Genomic DNA, 21618 nt, shown 5'->3' with positions numbered 1-21618 from the left:
GTTGAAGCTGCAGGCGGTGCAATCGGGTTATTTTCAGACTGTTTGAATGCTTGTTAGTGTTTGGTGGAGTTCAGAGTTCAGAGAACTTAGCACCTTGGTTATGTCAAGCAGTCTATATTGGTTCAGAGTCCCGAGCTCATGTAGTTATTTGAGTTTAAAGTTCTTCATACTCAGAAGATAGTTTCTTCCTCAGCGTACAACTAATGGTCACAGACTTTTAAGTTGCAAGAAGTTTCACAGCAGAGTATTTGCAGGGTACAGACAAGAAACTGCATTTACCCGGTCCAAACATTGGCTACAATGTCAAGAGCATAGAGAGCGAACAAAGGGGCTTTGGCACCCTTTATTGATTAATATGATTAACTAATATAGCCTTTTTATTTTATTATTCATTTTATAGCTTCAGTTTTATTTAAGATTAATCACAGTTCCAGATGGTCGGTACTAGCTGTTGTATGATAGTTTATAAGGTTGTGTCATCAGCATGAGAAATAAAATCAAAATTGAATACTGTATCCTTGATTATTTTGTGTATTTGAGTGTGGGGGGTATAATCTGTCTTAGAAGGGTACGACATAGCCTAGCCTAAATAATACCCTGTGGTATAAACTGGACTAGCCCATAATATACCCGGGGTATAAAACAGGCTAGCCCACTTTAACCCTGGGTTTATTCTGGCCAGGGGGTATATCCTGGGCTGTTACATCGGTAAGCAGTGGTCAGTACTGTCGTGTATGAAACACAAATACTGTTCTAAACTGTTTAAGTAGATAACTGGAAAGTGCACACGGCAGACTTATGACAGTAACGTAGTATATTTATTATTACGCTGTAACAACCTAGCTATCCCGAGTAGAGTGGAGTACCAAAAGAACGCCCTGGTGGCGATTCTGCCTTATATACTCTTCAGGAACAACTAATAGCTGACCTCCACCTCATTCAGCACCAATCACATTGGTCTGTGCACATTCAAAACCAACCAACCCACACTGGTTAGTATTCTGTGTTGGGAACACCACAGCTCCTCCCCTGTAAATTCAAACTTCAATTTTTTTCTAGGATTCTAACATATCCTTTTTGCTCTTAAGCTCATAACCATGTACAGTATTTCTTCAACAGTAACCATACATTACATTACAGATTTCTTTTCTCTCTCTCTTTTTTTAATAATCAATCTGCATGTCAGTCACAAGTTCAGTCTATCAGGAGGACGTCTGTCTCTCACAGGACGAGTGTTCCTTTCCACAACTGGTGGTGGTGGTTCTACAGGTCGTTCTTCCACAACCTGTGGTTCAGGATGTTCTGACACATCAGTGTCTGCATTGAAATCATCAATCTCCCAAGAAGCTCTATCACAAGAGTCCATTTGAGTCTGATCTGGATTTCCCTTGACACCCAACATCTGGTTCACATGTCTTTTCACACAATTTCCATTTACTTCAACAGTGTATGTAACAGGACCCAACACTTCACTTATAACTCCATTCAACCATTTCTCCCCTCCCCTGTAATTTTTTACCAACACGTGTGGACCAACCTTAAAAGACCTAACACGGGGAAGATTTGGTTCAGACTCGGTCTGCATTCTCTGAGAGAACTCTGGTTTGATTAGACACAACCTGGTTCGCACCTGTCTTCTCAGAAATAGCTCAGGTGGGGTCTTTCGTGTCTTAGTATGGGGTGTGTTTCTGTACCCAATCAGAAAATTTGCTACACAGTGCTCAAGCGTCATACCACCAATGGCTCTATTCTTTGCAAGGGATTTCTTAAGATTTTGGACCAATCTTTCAGCTAAACCATTACTTGCAGGATGGTATGCAGGTGACTTGATGTGTTTTACTCCATTTTTAGTCAAAAATGACTCAAACTCTTGTGATACGAACTGAGGTCCGTTATCAGTTACAACCTCTTTAGGCAACCCATAAGCTGCAAATAAATTTCTCATTGCTTCAATTGTCTTAGATGAAGTAGTAGTGGTCATGGGAACTATCTCTGGCCATCTAGCATAGGCATCCATCACTACTAAAAACATCTGCTTGTGGTCCTCAGCAAAATCAAGATGTACTCTTTCCCATGGACTCGAAGACCATTTCCATGTATGTATCGGTGCGGTAGCAGGCATACTACGCTGCTGCTGACAAATAGTACACTGATTCACTTCACGTTCAATACTGTCATCTAATGTAGGCCACCAGAATAAACTTCAGGCGAGGGACTTCATTTTAACTATTCCCCAGTGGTGCTCATGTAATTCCGACAATAGCCTGTCTTTTAGTTTATCAGGCACTACCACACGGTAATCCCATAATAAACAATCATCCTCAATGCTAAGCTCTAATTCTCTCTGAAAATAAGGCTTCCGTGACTCATCCTGTACATGTTTAGGCCATCCAGTTAACACCAACTGTTTAACCACTCTTAACACAGGATCACTGTCTGTTTCTTTGGCTATTTCTCTAGCAGTAAGAGGTAAGTCTTCCAGGTAAGACACTGTAAATTGGGTTTGACACCACATCTACATCAGGCTTCACAGGTAATCTTGATAAAGCATCATCTTTCATTTTGTGGCTGATTACAGCACCAACTCCATAAGGAGAAGCATCACATGCTAGTATGATATGTAACTCTGCATCAAAATGTACTAACAATTTATCTGACTGAAGAGACTTCTTTGCACTTTGACATTTCTCTGACCATTCCCAGGTTGCATCTTTATGCAGCAATGCTGTCATTGGATGAATCAGAGTAGATAGATTAGTGATAAACTTCCCATAGTAGTTTAACAGAGCTAAGAATGACCTGAGTTCAGTTACATTTTTCGGAACTGGAGCCCTCTGAATAGCATCTGTCTTTTCCTTCATTGGATGTATGCCCATGGCATCAATGACATGCCCTAAGTATGAAACGCTGTTCTGCATGAATGCACACGTCTCTCTTTTAACCCTGAGATTGCAAGTTTCAAGTCTACTAAGCACCTCTTCCAAGTTAGTCAGGTGCCCTTCTGTATCTTTTCCAGTAATTAAGATGTCATCTAAATAACAGGTGACTCCTTCCATGCCCTGAAGAACCTGATCCATAATCTTTTGAAAGATAGCAGGGGCGCTAGCAACACCGTAGGGTAACCTATTGTAGTGATACAACCCTCTGTGTGTGTTGATAGTTAGGTAGTGTCTTGAATTGTCCTCTAACAGAACTTGCCGATAAGCCTGTGACAAGTCTAATTTGGTAAACTGCTGACCTCCTGCTAGTTTAGCAAATAAATCTTGGGTTTTGGGTAGTGGATACTGTTCCACATTCAACCATGGATTGATGGTGACCTTGTAGTCTCCACATATTCTCACACTATCATCCTTTTTAGGCACACAAACTATTGGAGCTGCCCACTCACTGTAATTAATGGGTGAGATGACACCTTCAGCTTCCAATTTTGCCAGTTCTCTCTCTACGGCTACTCTTAATGCATAAGGCACGTTTCTAGGCTTACAGAACTTGGGCACTGTATCTGGAACTACATGTAGTCTGGCTTCAATACCTTTTAACTTGCCTAGCTCAGGTTTGAACACTGATGCATGTCTGGCACACACATCATCCACTGTATCAGGAGCTACTCTGTTGACTCTTACCAGTCTAGCTTTAATTGACTTATCCAGTCTCTGCCCATTAATGCAGGACCTCTTCCTTTCACGACTAGTAGTTCTAGCTTTTCTGAGCGTTCCTTGCATTTCACCTTTGCTGCGAATTTTCCTATCAACGGCAATGATTCCTCACTGTAGGTTTTCAGCACACAATTTGCAGGACTAAGTTTCACATCTTTAAACCTGCGTTTAAGTAGAGTTTCAGATATCACTGACACGGCTGCGCCAGTGTCTACCTCCATTTTCACCCTTGTACCATTTACACTGACATACACATAGTAGGGTTTCACAATGTCACCTTTACCCGTTTCCATTGCAAAAAGTTCGGCCCCTCCACTGTCCAATGTCTGACCAGTGTCAATGTTCTGTACAGCATCCGCCATGCACCTTGTCGGCACACAGCAGTCGTCTCTGGCACTGCAGAGCTGAGGCTGGATAGGATCTCCATCTGCCCGAAGACTATGAGCATTGCTCTGGTCCACGTGCTGGGGAGCGTGGCAACATTCCAAATGCCTGGTCCCTTTCGATGCCTTGCCATAGCTTCCTTCTTTAGGTGAACGGCATGCTTTTGCGATCTGTCCCTTTTTCTTGCACTGGCGACACTCTGCGTCCTTGAACCTGCATTCATCCGGTCTGTGGCCTTTTCCATTGCAGTGAGAGCAGGGCTTTCCATTAGCTGTAGACTTTACCGTAGCCTCTCTATGCTTTAGGTTAGCCTTCTTTTCTACCACATTAGCTTTATAGCCTTTCTGTGCAAACTGTTGCGCACTGTTGCCTTTTGTTACCTCAAAAGAAAGCGCCATTTCAACTGCGAGCTGTAACGTTAAGTCGTTTGTGTGAGCCGCATTGAGTAACCGATCTCTTAGCTCACTGCTCTTAACTCCACAGACAAACCTATCACGCAGTGCTTCATCTAAAAATGTTCCAAATTTGCATGTGGCTGTTAACTTTCTCAAACTTGCAATGTACTCACTTATTGTTTCGTTTTCCTTTTGGTTTCTTCCGTGAAACTTGCAACTCTCGGCAATAAAGTTGGTTTTCGGGATGTAGTACTTTTCTAGCATTCCCACCAGTACTTCATATGTTTTACCCGATGGCTTATCTGGTGCACACAAATCCATCAGCAAGCTATGTGCCCTTTTTCCTACCACTGTAAGAAATACCGCTTTGGTTTTCTCATCTCGAGTGTCCAATCCATTTGCTGCGAAGTACTGCTCTAACCGCTGGCGATAACTATCAAAACTTTCCTCACTTTCCTCGAAGTGGAAATCTTCTGGCTTACTGAATGCCATCTTCTGTTCGATGGTCCTTTCACTCACCGAACGTCTCTCTCTGGTTGTTCGTCGTTTACTTCTGCCTCACTGGAGCTGCTTGACATGCTAACTCTGTGACTTCCAACTTAAACATCCCATCCTCGTCGCCAAACTGTCGTGTATGAAACACAAATACTGTTCTAAACTGTTTAAGTAGATAACTGGAAAGTGCACACGGCAGACTTATGAGAGCAACGTAGTATATTTATTATTACGCTGTAACAACCTAGCTATCCCGAGTAGAGCGGAGTACCAAGAGAATGCCCTGGTGGCGATTCTACCTTATATACTCTTCAGGAACAACCAATAGCTGACCTCCACCTCATTCAGCACCAATCACATTGGTCTGTGCACATTCAAAACCAACCAACCCACACTGGTTAGTATTCTGTGTTGGGAACACCACAAGTACCTACCAAAAGTGGTCCAAAGAAGAACAACTGGTAAACCACCTATAGGGTCATGGGTACCCAAGGCTCACTGATGCGCATGGGGAGCAAAGGCTAGCCTGTCTGGTCCAATCCCACAGAAGAGCTATTGTAGCTCAAATTGCTGAAAAGGTTAATGCTGGCTATGACAGACAGGTGTCAGAACCCACAGTGCATCACAACTTGCTGTGCATGGGGTTGTGTAGCAACAGACTGGTCAGAGTGCCCATGATGACCCCTTTCCACTGCCAAAAGCGCCTACAATGGCCACGTGAGCATCAGAAATAAGAGCATGGAGCAATGGAAGAAGGTAGCCTGGTCTGATGAATCACGTTTTCTTTTACATCATCTGGATGGCCGGGTGCATGTACGTCATTTACCTGGGGAAGTGATGGCACCAGGATGCACTATGGGAAGAAGGCAAGCTGGCGGAGGCAGTGTGATGCTCTGGGCAATGTTCTGTTGGGAAACCTTTGGTCCTGGCATTCACATGGATGTTACTGTGATACGTACCACCACCCTAAACATTCTTGCAGACCAAGTATACCCCTTCATAGCAACGATATTCCCTGATGGCAGTGGCTTCTTCCAGCAGGATAATGCACCATGCCACACTGTAAAAATCATTCAGGAGGGGTTTGAGGAACATGACAAAGAGTTCAAGGTGTTGCCCTGGCCTCCAAATTCCCCAGATCTCAATCTGATCAAGCATCTGTGGGATGTGCTGGAAAAACAAGTCCGGTCCATGGAGGCCCCATCTCGCAGCTTACAGGACTTAAGGATCTACTGCTAATGTCTTCGTGCCAGATACCAGAGGACACCTTCAGAGGTCTTGTGGAGTCCATGCCTCAACAGGTCAGAGCCATTTTGGCAGCACGAGGGGGACCTATGGTTTAGGATTAGGTAGGTGGTTATAATGTTTTGGCTGAGATATATATATAACTTTGATAAAGAAACACTCAATGTTAGGGATAGTGCTCAACAAATAAGGAGCAATATAATCCAGTTAGTCAAGTACATTTTCTATGAGACAGTACAAGCCTGTTTCATGCTATAAGCAATCATCAGCTGTCAAATATATATATATATATATATATATATGTGTGTGTGTGTGTGTGTGTGTGTGTGTGTGTGTGTGTGTAAGTGTAAGTATGCATGAATAATTCCAGCCATTCTGTGTCGTCTATGAAAGCCCCAGTGAGAGGATGAAATATTCATGCTAACCTAGTTGGGATGGGTGTGATGACTGAGAGGAGACAAGAAGAGAGGGAGACAGAGCAATGCTGTTTAAAAATGGCTCTTTTGCCAAACTGGAAATATCCTATGTGTCTAACTAAGCTTAAAAGCAAAGGTTCTACCTTTTCAATTTAATCCAGCATACACTGAGTCATTTTGTCTGTTCTTAAATAAGGCACTCTAAACATATTGGATTAAAAAAAAAAACAGGAATGATCACATTTTGAATTGTCGGGCATCCAACAAGCGTAGTGGTCGAATCCCTGTGTTACCTCCGGCTTCGTCAGGCGTCCCTACAGACACAATTGGCTGCGTCTGCAGGTAGGAAGCCAAATGTGGGTATGTGTCTTGGTTGCTGCACTTGCGCCTCCTCTGGTTGGTCGGGCGCCTGTTCAGGGAGGTGGAGGAACTGGGGGGAATAGCATAATCCTCCCACGCGCTATGTCCCCCCTGGTGACACTCCTCACTGTCAGAAGCGGCCAGCAACTCAACATGAATTGGAGGAGACATGTGGTAGTCTGCAGCCCTCCCCGGATCAGCAGAGGGGGTGGAGCAGCAACCGGGACGGCTCGGAAGAGTGGGGTAATTGGCCGGATACAATTGGGAGAAAAAGGGGGGAAAAAAATCTTAAAATATTAAAAAAAAAAGTTGAATTGTCTAAATTAGTTATTTGGGGGTGGATGTGTTAGATGAATAATTTTTTTGTCTGCAAAGTCCAGAATTAGTATTTTACGTAGCACATACTGCCATAACCTCTAAGCGTTAACATTTCATTGGCTATGCAATGTTTGCAAAGTACCACTGAACTGAGTCCAACTCTGCACTGCATTTAGTGGAAAAGCCATAACTTGACTATTTTCCTTGCTTTTCCAGAGATAAACTGGGATTTTACCCCTGTTGACCACTGAATTGTGAACACCAGCAAAACAGCACCAGTGAAGAGGCGAAAGGATAAAATCATCCTGTTAAGTTTCTTAATGCTCAATTCTATGGTCTAAAACACTCATTTTGCAACAGTTAAGATAGGTTTTTTTTATTGCTAAATTCACTGATACCCATGATGATGGGTGGCGACTGAATTGGTGAGCACTGCAAATCCCATAAATCTATTTAAAATTTGAAGAGTTGCCAGTGCTGTTGAGTCAGCAGTATACCCACCACCAAACTAAAAAAAAAAAGAAAAAAAAAGACACAACTGGACCTGAGTGTAAGCTATTGGAATTGTGGTATCCATCAGTAATGGTTTACCTTTACTTAGCTTGGTTTGCGTTATCTGCGTGCTAGCCACAACTACGTTTTCTTAAAACTTGCTCGTTTCTTTTTATGCATTTGGCTGCTATGGTGAATGCATAACACGCTATGTGTGGTATCATTTTTTGCCTGTATAGTCCTGCTTAACAGCAACTCTAAAAATGATCAGAGGAAAAAGAGGTTTCTTGATTTGCATTTTCCTGGATTAGCTATTGTCTTGAACGTGGCATCACTAGAAAGAGCATCAAACGACAATGCATTTGTATGTAAATCTTCAGAGTTGTGGCTTTTAGTCGACACAAATGCTTATGAGACAGTTCTTCCCCAAAGCAATAAACCGGAGAAATAAGGACTGCTAATAGCTATAGAGTTTAGAGCTGCTCCCAAGGGAAGGGATTTCAAAAGACCGTTAAAGTAGCTGGGACATGTCCTCGGAGGATTTATCTCAGAAACACAATCTTGTTTATTGGCCATGTAGGTTTGCGCCTACATGGCATTTGACTCCGGTTTTGTGGCTCTCTCAGTGTATTAACATAGAACAACAACACTACAACACAACAATCGTCACGTATATACACAAGGACTGACTTATACAGGCGAAATAAGGGGTTATCTGATGATGAAATGTCGATACAGTAAAATAAAGCTCAACTGGGTACAAAACAAACGCATCAACAACAATTCAGCCAGTCCACAATATCAAAAGCATCCAAGTTCACAGTTTATCAAACAGCTCCAAATGTCATAAATTGGAGTGCTAGTCATCCAGCTGATATGGAGGAAAGTCACAACACTTTCAACTCATGACTGAACCTCCTTTATCATATGACCATAGTAACCTGCACAGGGATTAAAAATGACAGGCAGTCATTTGTCTATAGCATGTGCAGTTGATTCTTTATCTGGTTAATTTGTTCCAATCACTCATTTTACTCAACCGTGTGTACATGTCCTGTTACAGCTGAGTTTAGAGATGCTGAACTTCCCAAAATCCCAAGCAAGCAGTATCTGACTCAGCAGTAGCTTAACAATAACCCAAAATTACTGCACTGTTTGGCTATGTAGGCCTTGACTAAGCTTTTGCAATACAACCTTGCTCATTGTTGAGTTCTGTCTTTTTCCTCAGAATTCATTTATTTGCTCAAGAAAATCCCTTATCACCCTTATGCCACTACCATCTTCTCTCTCTCTCTCTCTCTCTCTCTCTCTCTCTCTCTCTCTCTCTACTCTGTCACTATAAATTCATTCATTCACTGACTTAAATGCATCACCTGCTCATGTTTTCAACTGCAGTTCCCCTCCGAAACATTGAGTAAGAACCCACAGGACTATACAGCACACATTTACTGGTTACCTCAGTATATCATGTATAAATACACCAGCGCAGCTGCTAAACATCAATAAGTGGTTAAACAAACTCACCGTGGGATTTCTAATCAGACAATCTCAATGAGGAATTAATTTCAACTGGCCCATGAAATTACTTGACACTGAACAACACAAACACAGATTAATTCAATGCAAGCTTAAAAATACCTATGGGGAAAACAGGGCGCTGCGATCGTTCCTGTTTCTCAGCAACTGATGTCATTCATGATAGCAAGCCAGTTGTTAAAGGTAGAAGAAAAGGATTTAAGACTAAGAACTGACATATAGCCCTGTGATGGCCTGGCAGCCTGTCCAGGGTGTCTCCCCACCTGCCGCCCAGTGACTACTGGGATACGCTCCAGCATCCCCGCAACCCTGAGAGCAGGATAAGCGGTTTGGGTAACGGATGGAATGGAACTGACATATATTCAATCTGACACCATTCCACTTCAGGTTACTTCTTCCCTCTTACCTGCCGTTGAGTTGGATGCGGTCAGCCAGTTTAGAGAGCTGGTCGGGCAGGCGCCGCTGCTTGATGACTCCCTCGGGGCTGATGGACACTTCGCACAGGGAATAGGTCTCCGGGGAGGACAGCAGGCCAAACTCGTTGACGGTGTGGGCGACCACGTCCTTAGCCGTCGTGTCCTTGCTGATGATGATGTAACAGCTCTGCTGGTCCGCCTTGAACACCCGGATCACCTGGTCTGGTATGTCTGGTGAGCGAGAGAGAAAGCAGTAACATTTAACAATTATTTGTAATAAAACAGGTGTTAAGATGGATGGATGGATGGATGGATGGATGGATGGATGGATGAAGAGGTAGGTGTACGCTGCTTAGAAGAAAGACAAGTACAAGCATAAAGGTATGAACAGGTAGGTGGATGGTACACAGATGAACAAAGATAGACAGACCAACAGTATTTGCTCCTATCTATCAAACTCAAGTGGACTTTACAAAGGATAACAGGGAACTAACTGTACAACATATGTGATGGACATCTCAGGCTCTGTGTACTTGTTTGAAATATGCCTTGAAGAATGTCAACATGACTAAAAGCAAAAACTAAGCAGGGAACAGGAGAAATAATGACCGCATCTGGAAAAAACGGCATGCAAAAACAGCCTGTTCATGCCGGAGGAGGGCAGGCAGGGCAGCTATTTAACCCTCCACATCACAGCTCCCTGTCAAGAACAAAGACTGGCTTCAGTGGTGAACAACCGGCATATCCCACATCCACAATACTGTCACTTTCCTATATCACAACCTCTTTTCAAAAGTCACACGTAAAGCTCACACATAAACCTTGTTGGATTTCTTGATGGATTTAAGTGGATCTTACCGTACTGCCATGTCACCTGCTTTGCCCATATCTCACTGTGACAACTCTAAATACAATCTGACGAGACAGCATGAGTCCGGTTTTATTTTCTTCACAAGAGAGATGATTTACGTACAAATGAATACATTTTGCCCAAAAGGTACCCTCTGGGTTCAATCACTTTAAATTCCAAAGGAAAAAAAATAAATCCATGGCTTCACTCCAGTATTATACCATATCTCAGCAATATACCACAATAATAACAATAAGGCCTGCAGGGACCTGAATAGAGTCCCTAGGGGCCAGTGTGTCTGGACAGCTAATGCTGATGCAGTTGATACTGCCTGCACTCAGCTTTGCTTCTTGAATAATGAAAATGTTCCCCTCGAGTGAAACACTGCATAAAAGATCACTGTGTTTGAATATGGAAGGAGCTGTTGCCCATTACTCACATATAGACAGAGAGAGGGAGAGAGAGAGATATTTAAAACAATGAGCCGTGACCACTGATAGGTAAGCAGGCAGTGTCAGAGGCTAGATAAATTAAGCTGTCACAGAGCCACACTTGGCGTGTACCGTGTGTACGCCTGGACGTCTGAATAGCAGTGAGTGTCTGTACAGTACGAAAGTGTTTGTGTGTGTTCAGTATATTTCAGTCCAGTCATGCAGAAAATGGAAGCGTATCATGCAAAGGAAATGGTGTGCGTGACTGATGAGTTTGTCGAAATGCACATGCACACGTAAGCACACACGCCAACATAAGCACACACACACACACACATGCACACACAAAAACAACCACAAAAAAAAACTGTCCTCCACAACAGATTGCTTAATGGCACGTATGTTGCAAGAGTCACTACCTTTATTACCCTGTAAAGTGGACCTATGATCTGTGAGTATGTGTGTGTGTCAGTGTGCGTGCTTGTGCGTCTTGCTTTAACAATTACCACCTTCATTACTGTCGTATGAGCAGCTGCATAGCAAGTGGGAGCAAATCGATGAACTTCAAGTCAATAAGACAGTGATAGAGTATGAGCTTGTGTTTAAACAACTGATTATCATTCGCCCTGGCTTGCAGAAGGTATGCATGAGTTTGTGGGTGTGTCTGCACGTGTGTGTGTGTGTGTTTTTCATACCTACTAGGTCTCCGTGTGCAGCTCATGTTGTAGATTAGCCTCGCATTGCTTTAATTTTCTGTGGTGCAGATCGCAGTGGATGGCTAGCATAGCACAGCTGATAGCATAGCATGATAGCACAGTTCTGGTTATGCTTATCCACATGAGGGGAAGGTTAGCTGAGGCTAAACGCTTGGTGTCCCATTAACCGTGATTTGTGTTTAGGGCGTGAGAAGTGCTCCAATAAAGAGCAAGCTGTCATTTCCTGCTGCTGATCTAAGCACATGAGGGGGATCACTGCCTATATCTAGAAAGGGAAGAGTACCATCAACATCACATTTATTCTCTTGAAACCATTTATTTTCACCAACACCACGATTCATTTGTTAACAATGGCCATGAGAGAACAGATAATCAGAAGCGAAAATTATATTTCAAGTTAAGAAGGGAAACTAAATTAATAATAATCAGCTTTCTGGGGCTGAGTTTGCCCATGCTAGGCTTTTGCAGACAGCACTTGGAAGTCTAGAAACTTTCCACTAGCCACCTGCTACTCTTCCTCCCACGCCAAAGCTTTTCCCGCTCACTCCATCAGCGAGACAGACGAGATAAATCACATGTTCGAATGTCTCCGTCAGCCGGGCACAGAAAACAGGAGATAGAAAAAAAAACATAAAAAGGAGCATGAAAAGCATGCTCCCTAGGAATTGTCCCAAGGTGCGAATGCATGTCGGCCCTGTGATGGTCTGGTGGGCTGTCCAGGGTGTCTCCCCGCCTGCTGCCCAATGACTGCTGGGATAGGCTCCAGCATCCCTGGGACCCTGAGAGCAGGATAAGCGGCTTGGATAATGGATGGATGGATGACAAGCATGACAGAGCAGCAAGAAGTAAGGCATTCTCACTTAAGGTGATTATACGCACATTAAAAACATGTAAACAAAAGTGGCCGACACAACTAGACACAGACAGACAGACTGACATATAGCACATAGGAACAATGCAAAATAGAGTGCAAACCCAGACAGCCAGGACCACATGCGCACTAAAGAGCCGAAAGCTGGACTGGGCTCCGACTCGCATAACACGACGCGAGCGCAAAAGAGGGGACGGAGAGAAATCGTTCCAGAGAGAAAGAATGTAAAAACGAGTAGAGGGGGGATTGAACTGGAAAAAGAATACATTAACAGCGATACAAACAAGGCAGCGGCATTGTGGGTCATACTTACAGTAGAGTCCCATGGCTTGGCAAGCAGAGAGGAGAAAAGGAGGGAGAGAGTAAGTGGATAAAAGAGTCGAGGTAATGAGATCCGGAGAGGCAAAAAAAAAAAAAAAGAAGAAAAAAAAAACACATGGAGTGTGGAAGCATCATGATGGAAGGGAGAGAGAAGAGCGTTTATCTTATTTGTTGTTATTATTTGTTGGCACTCACAGGAAACCACAGAAGTTGTGTATGACTCATGTCTACAGTGAAACAGCTGTTTGAAATCACAAGACTGAGACACAGGGAGGGAGTGATGGAGGAGAGGGAGGAGGGAAAGAGAAAATGGGGCGAAGGGAAGAGAAAAAAGTGCCTAAAAGAACGAAACAGAAGATATATAGACAGAGGGAGAACATATAGAGTAAAGGGGTTACACACACACACACACACACACACACACACACACACACACACACACACACACATTCCATTATGCAAATAATAAACAAATGATTTTTGCAACCGCTCTAAAAAAAAGAAGAAGAAGAAGAATTGATTTCGTTTCTCGGCTCCTGATGCCTCTAGTAATGCTATTTGAGGTGAGGAGGTGTTGGTGTCGACACGTGTCTCACACCGGGTCAATACAGGATTAAAACAGGAAATCGGTGCCAGAGAACCCTCCCTCCACATCTAAAAGCCAATAAAAACATACACATTCAGCACATCACAAAGGACACTTGGTTTTCAGGCCTCTTTTTAGACACACAGCCTTCATATTCTTTAAAGGCTCAATACACAAAATGGTAGTGATTGACACAGACTACAAACCAGCTGATTTGGATTTCTGTTGTTTGAAGACCAGGGAACAAGCCATCCAAAAAATGGCAGATGCTGGGTATTTACTTCCTTTCTGTGCTTATTTGTTCATCAGGTCTATAAACATCACTGAATGACGGAGTTCAGCACTTTGGCCGAAATTGCACATATGTAATTTAAACCCCTTGAAATTGGGGGCTGTGAGCATTCAAGTACAGGGAAAGAAAAAAAAAATCGATGGGGGGGGGGGGGCTACATTTATGATGCTCAGTAACAGGTCAGAGGATCACTGGCTTCCCTACTTCTCTGCGTCTGCAGCGGAGCGGTGATATCGCTGCGCTGGTGGCTCCTCGGATCCCTACTGTAATGTAATTGGAGGTGGGGTTTTAAGAGGGATTACATGCCCTGGGGACTGTCTGGAGAAGGGGGTTATGTCTGAGCAGAGCAGCATTCCCCCCACTATTCAATCTAATGGAAGAACAGAGAACTTGGGGAGGCGAAAGGAAACCTGAGCTAATGGTGGACGATTAACGTGCCGCATGCAGTGTGTGTTTGTGTGTGTGCATGTGAAGTGTGGTTTCTTCGCCTAGAGTGTTTGTGCGTAGTAGTGTGTGTATGTACGCGTGTGCATATATGTATGCAGGTGTCTGTAGAGGAGGTGTGTGTATGTATACATGCAGGTATGTGTGTGTGTGTCTGTGCTTGAAGTGCAAACATGCAAGGGTCCAATAATCAAAACCATATTCTTTTCTCCCCCTTTTTTTCCCCAATTGTATCCAGCCAATTACCCCATTCTTCCAAGCCGTCCCAGTCGCTGCTCCACCCCCTCTGTCGAGCCGGGGAGGGCTGCAGACTACCACATGCCTCCTCCGATACAGGTGGAGTCACCAGCCGCTTCTTTTCACCTGACAGTGAGGAGTTTCGCCAGGGGGACGTAGCGCGTGGGAGGATCACGCTATTCCCCCCCAGTTCCCTCCGCCCTGAACAGGCGCCCCGACTGACCACAGGAGGTGCTAGTGCAGCGACCAGGACAAATATGCACATCCGGCTTCCCACCCGCAGACACGGCCAATTGTGTCTGTAGGGATGCCCGACCAAGCCGGAGGTAACGCGGGGATTCGAACCGCCAATCCTTTCTCAATTTTTAACTCTCTCTCTCTGCGGTTCTCCCTCTCATACAATGGAACACAGACAAACACATGTGGACAAACACACACACACACACACACACGTGAAAGAGAGAGAGACAGAGAGTGAGAGAGCAAGAGAGACACAGAGAGAGAGAGACCCGTTTATTAGTTTTAATGATTAGGGTCTCAGAAACGTTTGTGAAATAAACAAGTCATATTCACTGAGAGGTTAATGCTTCTCACCGAAGCAGTTTTACTGCAAAAAAACCAAGGCTTTGTGTATTAGTGTGTGTGTGTGTGTGTAGGTAGAACCTGCATAAATGGTAGGAGCTATAGTGCATGTTATATGTGCATGAGTGTTACGTGTTTTATCCTGTGTGCATTATAAGAATACCTGTTCCCCTTGCACAGCATGAATGTTAACAAAGCACATTCAAGTATTTATCTGTACCTCTGTACTGTGTCTGTGCAAATGAGACCTGAATGTGTTTCAAGTGTGTGTGTGTGTGTGTGTGTGTGTGTGTCAGCCTATGTGCATGGACTGACCTGTGCATAAAGTGTGTGAGCAACAAGACTATGCTACAGTTATCCCATCACTGCTTTGTTTAATGATGCTAAAGGGTGGCGGAGTCCTGCCTTCTACGAGCGGATCGAAATTCAAATGCAATGACCATGACCAAAGTCACGAATCACGTTTGGCAGAGCACGGTTCAACACCTTCTTTTACATGCTACGTACCTGACAGTTCGACAACAGAACGACCTATTTTCTTGTGGGAGCATTTTGTTATTTTGTTTACTGTGCTGATTTGCTTTTCCTTTTTTTTTTTTTAAATTTCCCTTCAAATAGTCACTGTCCGCCTGTCAATCAATCACTCAATCAATCAATTCATTTTCCAATCCAATAAAAAGTGTATCAATCAAACACAGCTAGCTTGGGAGAAAAACAGAAAGTTGAAGAAACTCAGCTTTATTGATGGTCTCCAGATAATCTCCATCTCTCTCGCACACTCGCTTTCTCTCCGTTTTACCTGCTGGGTTGGAGAAGTCCAGGACACTGGTGGCTGGCTGCAGCAGGTCAGGGCTGCTAGATGACAGGCTACCGGGTATCGGCATAATGGCCACGCTGTGACGGCACTGCTTGGTGCCCACAATGCTGTCGTCCTGAGACTGGCCCACCCCACCATCACTGCAGAGGCAGAGAAGAAGACGAAGAAGGGAGAAGAAGGGTGGCATGGGTAGATGGGGTTGGGAAGGAGATGAAGGTCAAGAGAGATAGGGGAGATCAGATTTACTTGTTCATAAAATAGTTTCACATTCTATCAACACTGACTTTCAGGTTTACGATCTGCAGCGCAAACATTCTTTCTAAAACTTGCCCATTTTTTCGGGTTTTTTTTTCTTCTCCCCCTGTTGTTTTATGAGCTTAAAGAGCATGCTTTTGCAGGTGTGCTTTGTCTTCAATGTAGAGAACTCATAACTCAAAAGAAAAGAACATCAACCCAAAATGTCTACTTCTGCAGAGCGACCACCTAGAAGTCAATATTGGTGTAACTGCCCTTTTAAGTAGGTGGCGATGACGAAGTTGTAGTGCATCCATAATGACGTTTAATGACTGGCATTCCCTGGTACGCAAGTCACATTTACAGACATATACACATACAAAAAGGTTTTTACGCACGCGCGCACACACACACACACACACACACACACACACACACACACACACACACACAAGACAATGGGACAACAAAGGCTGACATGGATGAGGGCACAAACAAGCACTGCAGAGAGCGAGCTCATGTATGAAATGAACTGGAAACTGATGATTGACATTTTAACTGACATTCTCCTGGGTTGTGCATTGATGTGTGTCTGTTTGCTCCTTAGCATTTGGATTAATTTTAATGTGTATTTGTTAGAATCAACAATTTCGCTCTTTTATGTGCATCAGTCATGTATGGCCAAGGTGAAGTAGGACTTTTAGAGAGGTTCCTTCCAAGCCGTCCCGATCTCTGCTCCACTCCCTCTGCTGATCCGAAAAGGGCTGCAGACTACCACATGCCTCCTTCGATACATGTGGAGTCGCCAGCCGCTTCTTTTCACCTGACAGTAAGGAGTTTCGCCAGGGGGACGTAGCGCGTGGGAGGATCACATTATTCCCCCCAGCTCCCCCGAACAGGTGCCCTGACTGACCAGAGGAGGCGCTAGTGCAGCGACCAGGACACATACCCACATCCAGCTTTCCATCCACAGACACGGACAACTGTGTCTGTAGGGACGCCTGACCAAGCCAGAGGTAACACGGGGATTCGAACTGGCGATCCCTGCGTTTGGTAGGCAACGGAATAGGCCGCCACACTACCCGGACACCCCTACCCAAGTCTCTCTTTTAATGGACTGGATGAGGCAAATGAGGGTCATGGTAATTGCACGTTGGCGAGTATAGCACCTTAGGGCTTATTTCATCTGGCTTGAAGTACCACATTGGAACGGGCTAACTAACCCACGACACAGACTAAATAAACGGTAAAAACAAAGGTATGCTGCAGTGTACTTCATTACAGGCAGCGCCTTAACAGGTGCAAATGAGCATTTTAATGGGAATTTGTGTGCACGTGTGAGACTGAGGGCTTGTCCTTGTCCACCTGTTCCATAATACTCTCTAAACTCCATCCAGATATGTCTGTACAATAAGTAAGGCTGGGCAATATATCAATATTATATCGATATCGTGAAATAAGACTTGATATCACCTGGGATTCTGGATATCATATGACGTGACATAAGCGTCGCCCTTTCCTGGTTTTAAAGGCTGTATTAGAATAAAGAGATGCAATTATCTGAACTTATTAGACTGCTCTAGCTGTTATATTATTTGTCGCTACCCGTTTGGACATCATATCCACATTACCAATGAGTGTGTATCAGAAATGTCGTTGTGTATATATTTTGTGAGAGCACCAATAGTCATCTCTACAATATCGTCAAAATATGATATTGAGGTATTCGTTCAAAAATATTGCGATATTTAATTTTCTCCATATCGCCCAGCCCTAACAGTAACTAAGGAGGGGCGGAGAGAATAGCACCAGGCTTACACTGACATGACTCATCTATACTGTAGCAAAGCCTATGTAATCTCTGCAGCCGGTCGATGCATGCTGCAGTACGAGAGAGAGCGAGAGCGAGAGAGTGAGAGAGAGAGAGATAGAAAAAAACCAGAAAAGTGAAAAGGAGTGGACACGAGTAAAGCAAAATTGGCGGGGGAGCTAGGAACAAGGAGTACAGACAGAAGGACAGACAAATTGGAAGACAGGGAGGCACAGAAATGTAAAAAAATGAAAAGATGAGAACAGAGAGAATCAAAGATTGATAATAGGAGAGACAAAGCGGCAGAAACATAGAATATAAGATGTGAAGAGAGGGAGATGTTGAAAATAGAGGGAGATTCTTGAGAGAGAAAGAGTAAGTTGGTGAAAATTAGGATCATTGAGAGGGATAAGGGGCTCAAATAATCCTTATCCTTTAATTTATAGCTCTGGGTTGCACCAAAAGGTTTAAAATGTCCTTTTTTTGGAACAACTAAAGTCTGAAACACAAACTGAACGGTACGAGCAAAACTGCAAATATAATACTTGTACCTAGTATGAGACAGGCTGATGGTATTTTTCCCTCATTATCACATATTTGTTAAAATTTTACCACGTTTTCGATATTGAACTCTTAAATACGACCCCATTTACATGTGACGCCTCTTCTAAGAGGTTCCAGTCATGTTTGACGTAGGATTAAGAAGTTATTGATAAGGGTTTTGAATGCATTGATTCATTGGTTTTAATATGAATGCAAAACATGGGCCTAGATAAATTATCCAGCACCGAAGAGGCATCGAGGTACAATTCTGTGGCTCACAAGTCAGGGTTCCCCAATCACGTGACTCATTTGAATAGGTTTAAGCATAATTAAACTACAATGCTGTTCACATGATGTTCTGTGATGTCTGAGTATTCAACACTGCAGCAAACCAAGGCCCCCTTAATATTTGCCAGAGTACAATACCAATCCAGCGAAATAAATGCGCATGAATAACACAGAACTTCTGCAGGGCCCACGTCAGGAAACGGCGGCAAATGAACACACTGAAATGGAAGTTCGAAAGAAAAAAGTGGAGAGCGGGCGCTTCTGACTCCACGGAGAGTTGGGAATGAAGCAGCGTGGGCTCCACTGCAGTGGTTTGTCTGTCTGCGTCGCTGGCGGTTGCTGGTATGTTGGATACTGTGTGCGGGTGCCTGCTGTGTGCTCGGTCCATGACGGAGAGTGAAGTTGATGGGAAGGGAAAGAGGTTGTTACCCAAAAGATCTTACCCAAACAGGCCCCTGAAGCAGCAGAGACAGAGACAGGAGGAGAGATGACATTGAAAAGCATAAAAGAGTGAAAGAAACAGAAAACAGCAGCAGGGCTCTGCTGGGGCAATTCAGCAATTTTCCACACAAGGCAAAGCAACAGTAATCTGTATGAAAGACAGTCTTTCTCTTCCTCCCTCTCACACGCTACACAAGCACAGGCACATGGAAGCATTTTGTAACACTAAAAGTTTGGGGGGAAAAAAAGGTTTGAAGACTCAAATACATGTTCAAATTAATCATGCAACACAGACATCCACACAAAGATGCCATTCAATCTAGTACCGATTCTTGACCCCCCCCCCACTCTCTCTCTCTCACACACACACACACACACACACACACACACACCAGCAGAATCTTTTTATTTTGGTCCCCTTTGTTTCTGTAATTGTGTCTTATGAACAATACAGAAAAACAATTAGCTCAAAAAAAATGAAAATGACAGAAAGCATGGATACCACCCAAGAAAATTCTAATTATGGACAAAAGTGGGTCAAGGCATCCGGGTAGAGTAACGGTTTATTCCGTTGCATACCAACACGGGGATGGCCGGTTCGAATCCCCGTGTTACCTCCGGCTTGGTCGGGCATCCCTGCAGGCACAATTGGCCATGTCTGCGGGTGGGAGGCTTGATGTGGGTATGTGTCCTGGTCGCTGCACTAGAACCTCCTCTGGTCAGTTGGGATGTCTATTCAGTAGGGGAGGGGGAACTGGGGGGAATAGCGTGGTCCTCCCATGCACTATGTCCCCCTGGCAAATTCCCTTAATTGGCCAAGTACAATTGGGGAGAAAGGGGGGGGGGGGACTGGGTCAAACTCCAAGTAAAGATTGCCGAAAAGTGAAAATCGTTTCTTTTTCTGCCATTATATGGTAAAATCTTGTGCAATTTGCTTCAAATTAGTGCCAAAACATTCATGTTTTATCTCTAAGATATAATTCTGTACAATGCTACAGTAAGACATGCATTATTTTGAGGACTCGTAGGCTTTGAAGTTTAAGGGGTCAAGGTCCATGCATCCATTATCCAAGCCGTTTAGCCCGGGGTCACGGGATGCTGGAACCTATCCCAGCAGTCATTGGGTGGCAGGCGGGGAGACACCCTGGACAGGCCGCCAGTCAACCAATTGAAATGACACGTATTCTAGAAAAACTCAAAAATACCTGCGGACGGCCATTTTACTTCTATCTGCCACCATGACCTTTCACTTTTAGTCACCCGCCACAAGCGAGGAGGATTGCTATGCCTGGCACCACTTTTGTCTTTTTTATTGAACAAAAGATATCAGCCAAAAGAGCGAGATAATTTCACTTGCTGCCACTGCATGAACAAAAAAACTGAATATGGGGTTTGGGAGACAGAGCTGGATGGGGATAAGGCAATTAGAGGACCATAAACTCTTTTACCCTGACAATATATTACTCCCCATCTGAAGAATGTGGGGTACAATTTGAGAAACAGAAGTTCATCAACGACTGGACTACACATGAAAGCATGCCAACAAGCAGCAGCCAGTCTGCCAAAGAAAATTCATTTGTGTTAATGGATTATCTTAGTGCCAAATGTTCATATACTGTTTCTGAGCCTTCTCTACATGGGTAGGATTAAAAACAAACAAATAATCATAAATTCTGTACTATGTCTTGAGTGCATATATGCTCTTTCTACATTACATGTTGCACAGCACAATAAAGCAGTTTACGGAGTCTGTGGGAAAGAGAAAATGGGCGTGCTACTGAGAAAAAGAGAGTTGCAACTGAGAATCCAATAGATTGAGGAGACATCAAGGAACTGTGATCTGTCTTCTCAGTGAATCACTGAGAAGACAGATCACAGAATAACTGTAGAACTCTTCTATTCACTTCTTTCCAGTCTTGGGAGAGTAAATCAACTGGCATAGTCAATATCACACACACACACACACACACACACACACACACACACACACACACACACACACACACACACACACACACACACACACACACACACACACACACACACACACACACACACACACCTCGGCAGACAGAGGGTGGTCTATTGCAAAGTTCTTTTTGATGATTTGTCTGACCTTCATCGACATGAACCCCCCCCCCCCCCGAGTTTGGACCCACTGTCAATCCAGAAAAGAAGTGACATGGTGCACTTTTTTTCCCCTCAAATATGTTTATGGTACACATGAGAAACTATATTTTTCTCCTTTGTGATATCATTTTTACCTAACATTGGTTTTTACACATACTCACACACACTATAGATCCGTGTGTGCTCAAACACACACACACACTCACACACACACACGCGCACACACACAGGGGCAAGAGACTAAGGACTTGAAAAAGCCCTTTGATGAAGATTATATATCCATGCCAGCTGGCAGCTCTTTCATTGCCCTTG

The 21618-nt window shown here is 43.8% G+C and overlaps 1 protein-coding gene across 1 annotated transcript in view; it reads right to left on the bottom strand.

Moving 5' to 3' along the window:
* Positions 1-21618, bottom strand: part of rapgef6 (Rap guanine nucleotide exchange factor (GEF) 6) — a 242786-nt gene that overhangs the window by 39001 nt on the left and 182167 nt on the right. Inside the window, exons 17-18 of the mRNA XM_056285284.1 lie at positions 15843-16000; positions 9704-9944 (exon numbers count right to left, since the gene is read on the bottom strand). Coding sequence (XP_056141259.1) covers positions 9704-9944; positions 15843-16000 — 399 coding nt within the window. The remainder of the gene's footprint in view (positions 1-9703; positions 9945-15842; positions 16001-21618) is intronic.

This window comes from Lampris incognitus, chromosome 8, assembly GCF_029633865.1.
Source record: "Lampris incognitus isolate fLamInc1 chromosome 8, fLamInc1.hap2, whole genome shotgun sequence".
NCBI lineage: Eukaryota > Metazoa > Chordata > Actinopteri > Lampriformes > Lampridae > Lampris > Lampris incognitus.
Note: the sequence above shows the minus strand (reverse complement) of the source record. Positions and strands in the feature narration are given on the sequence as shown.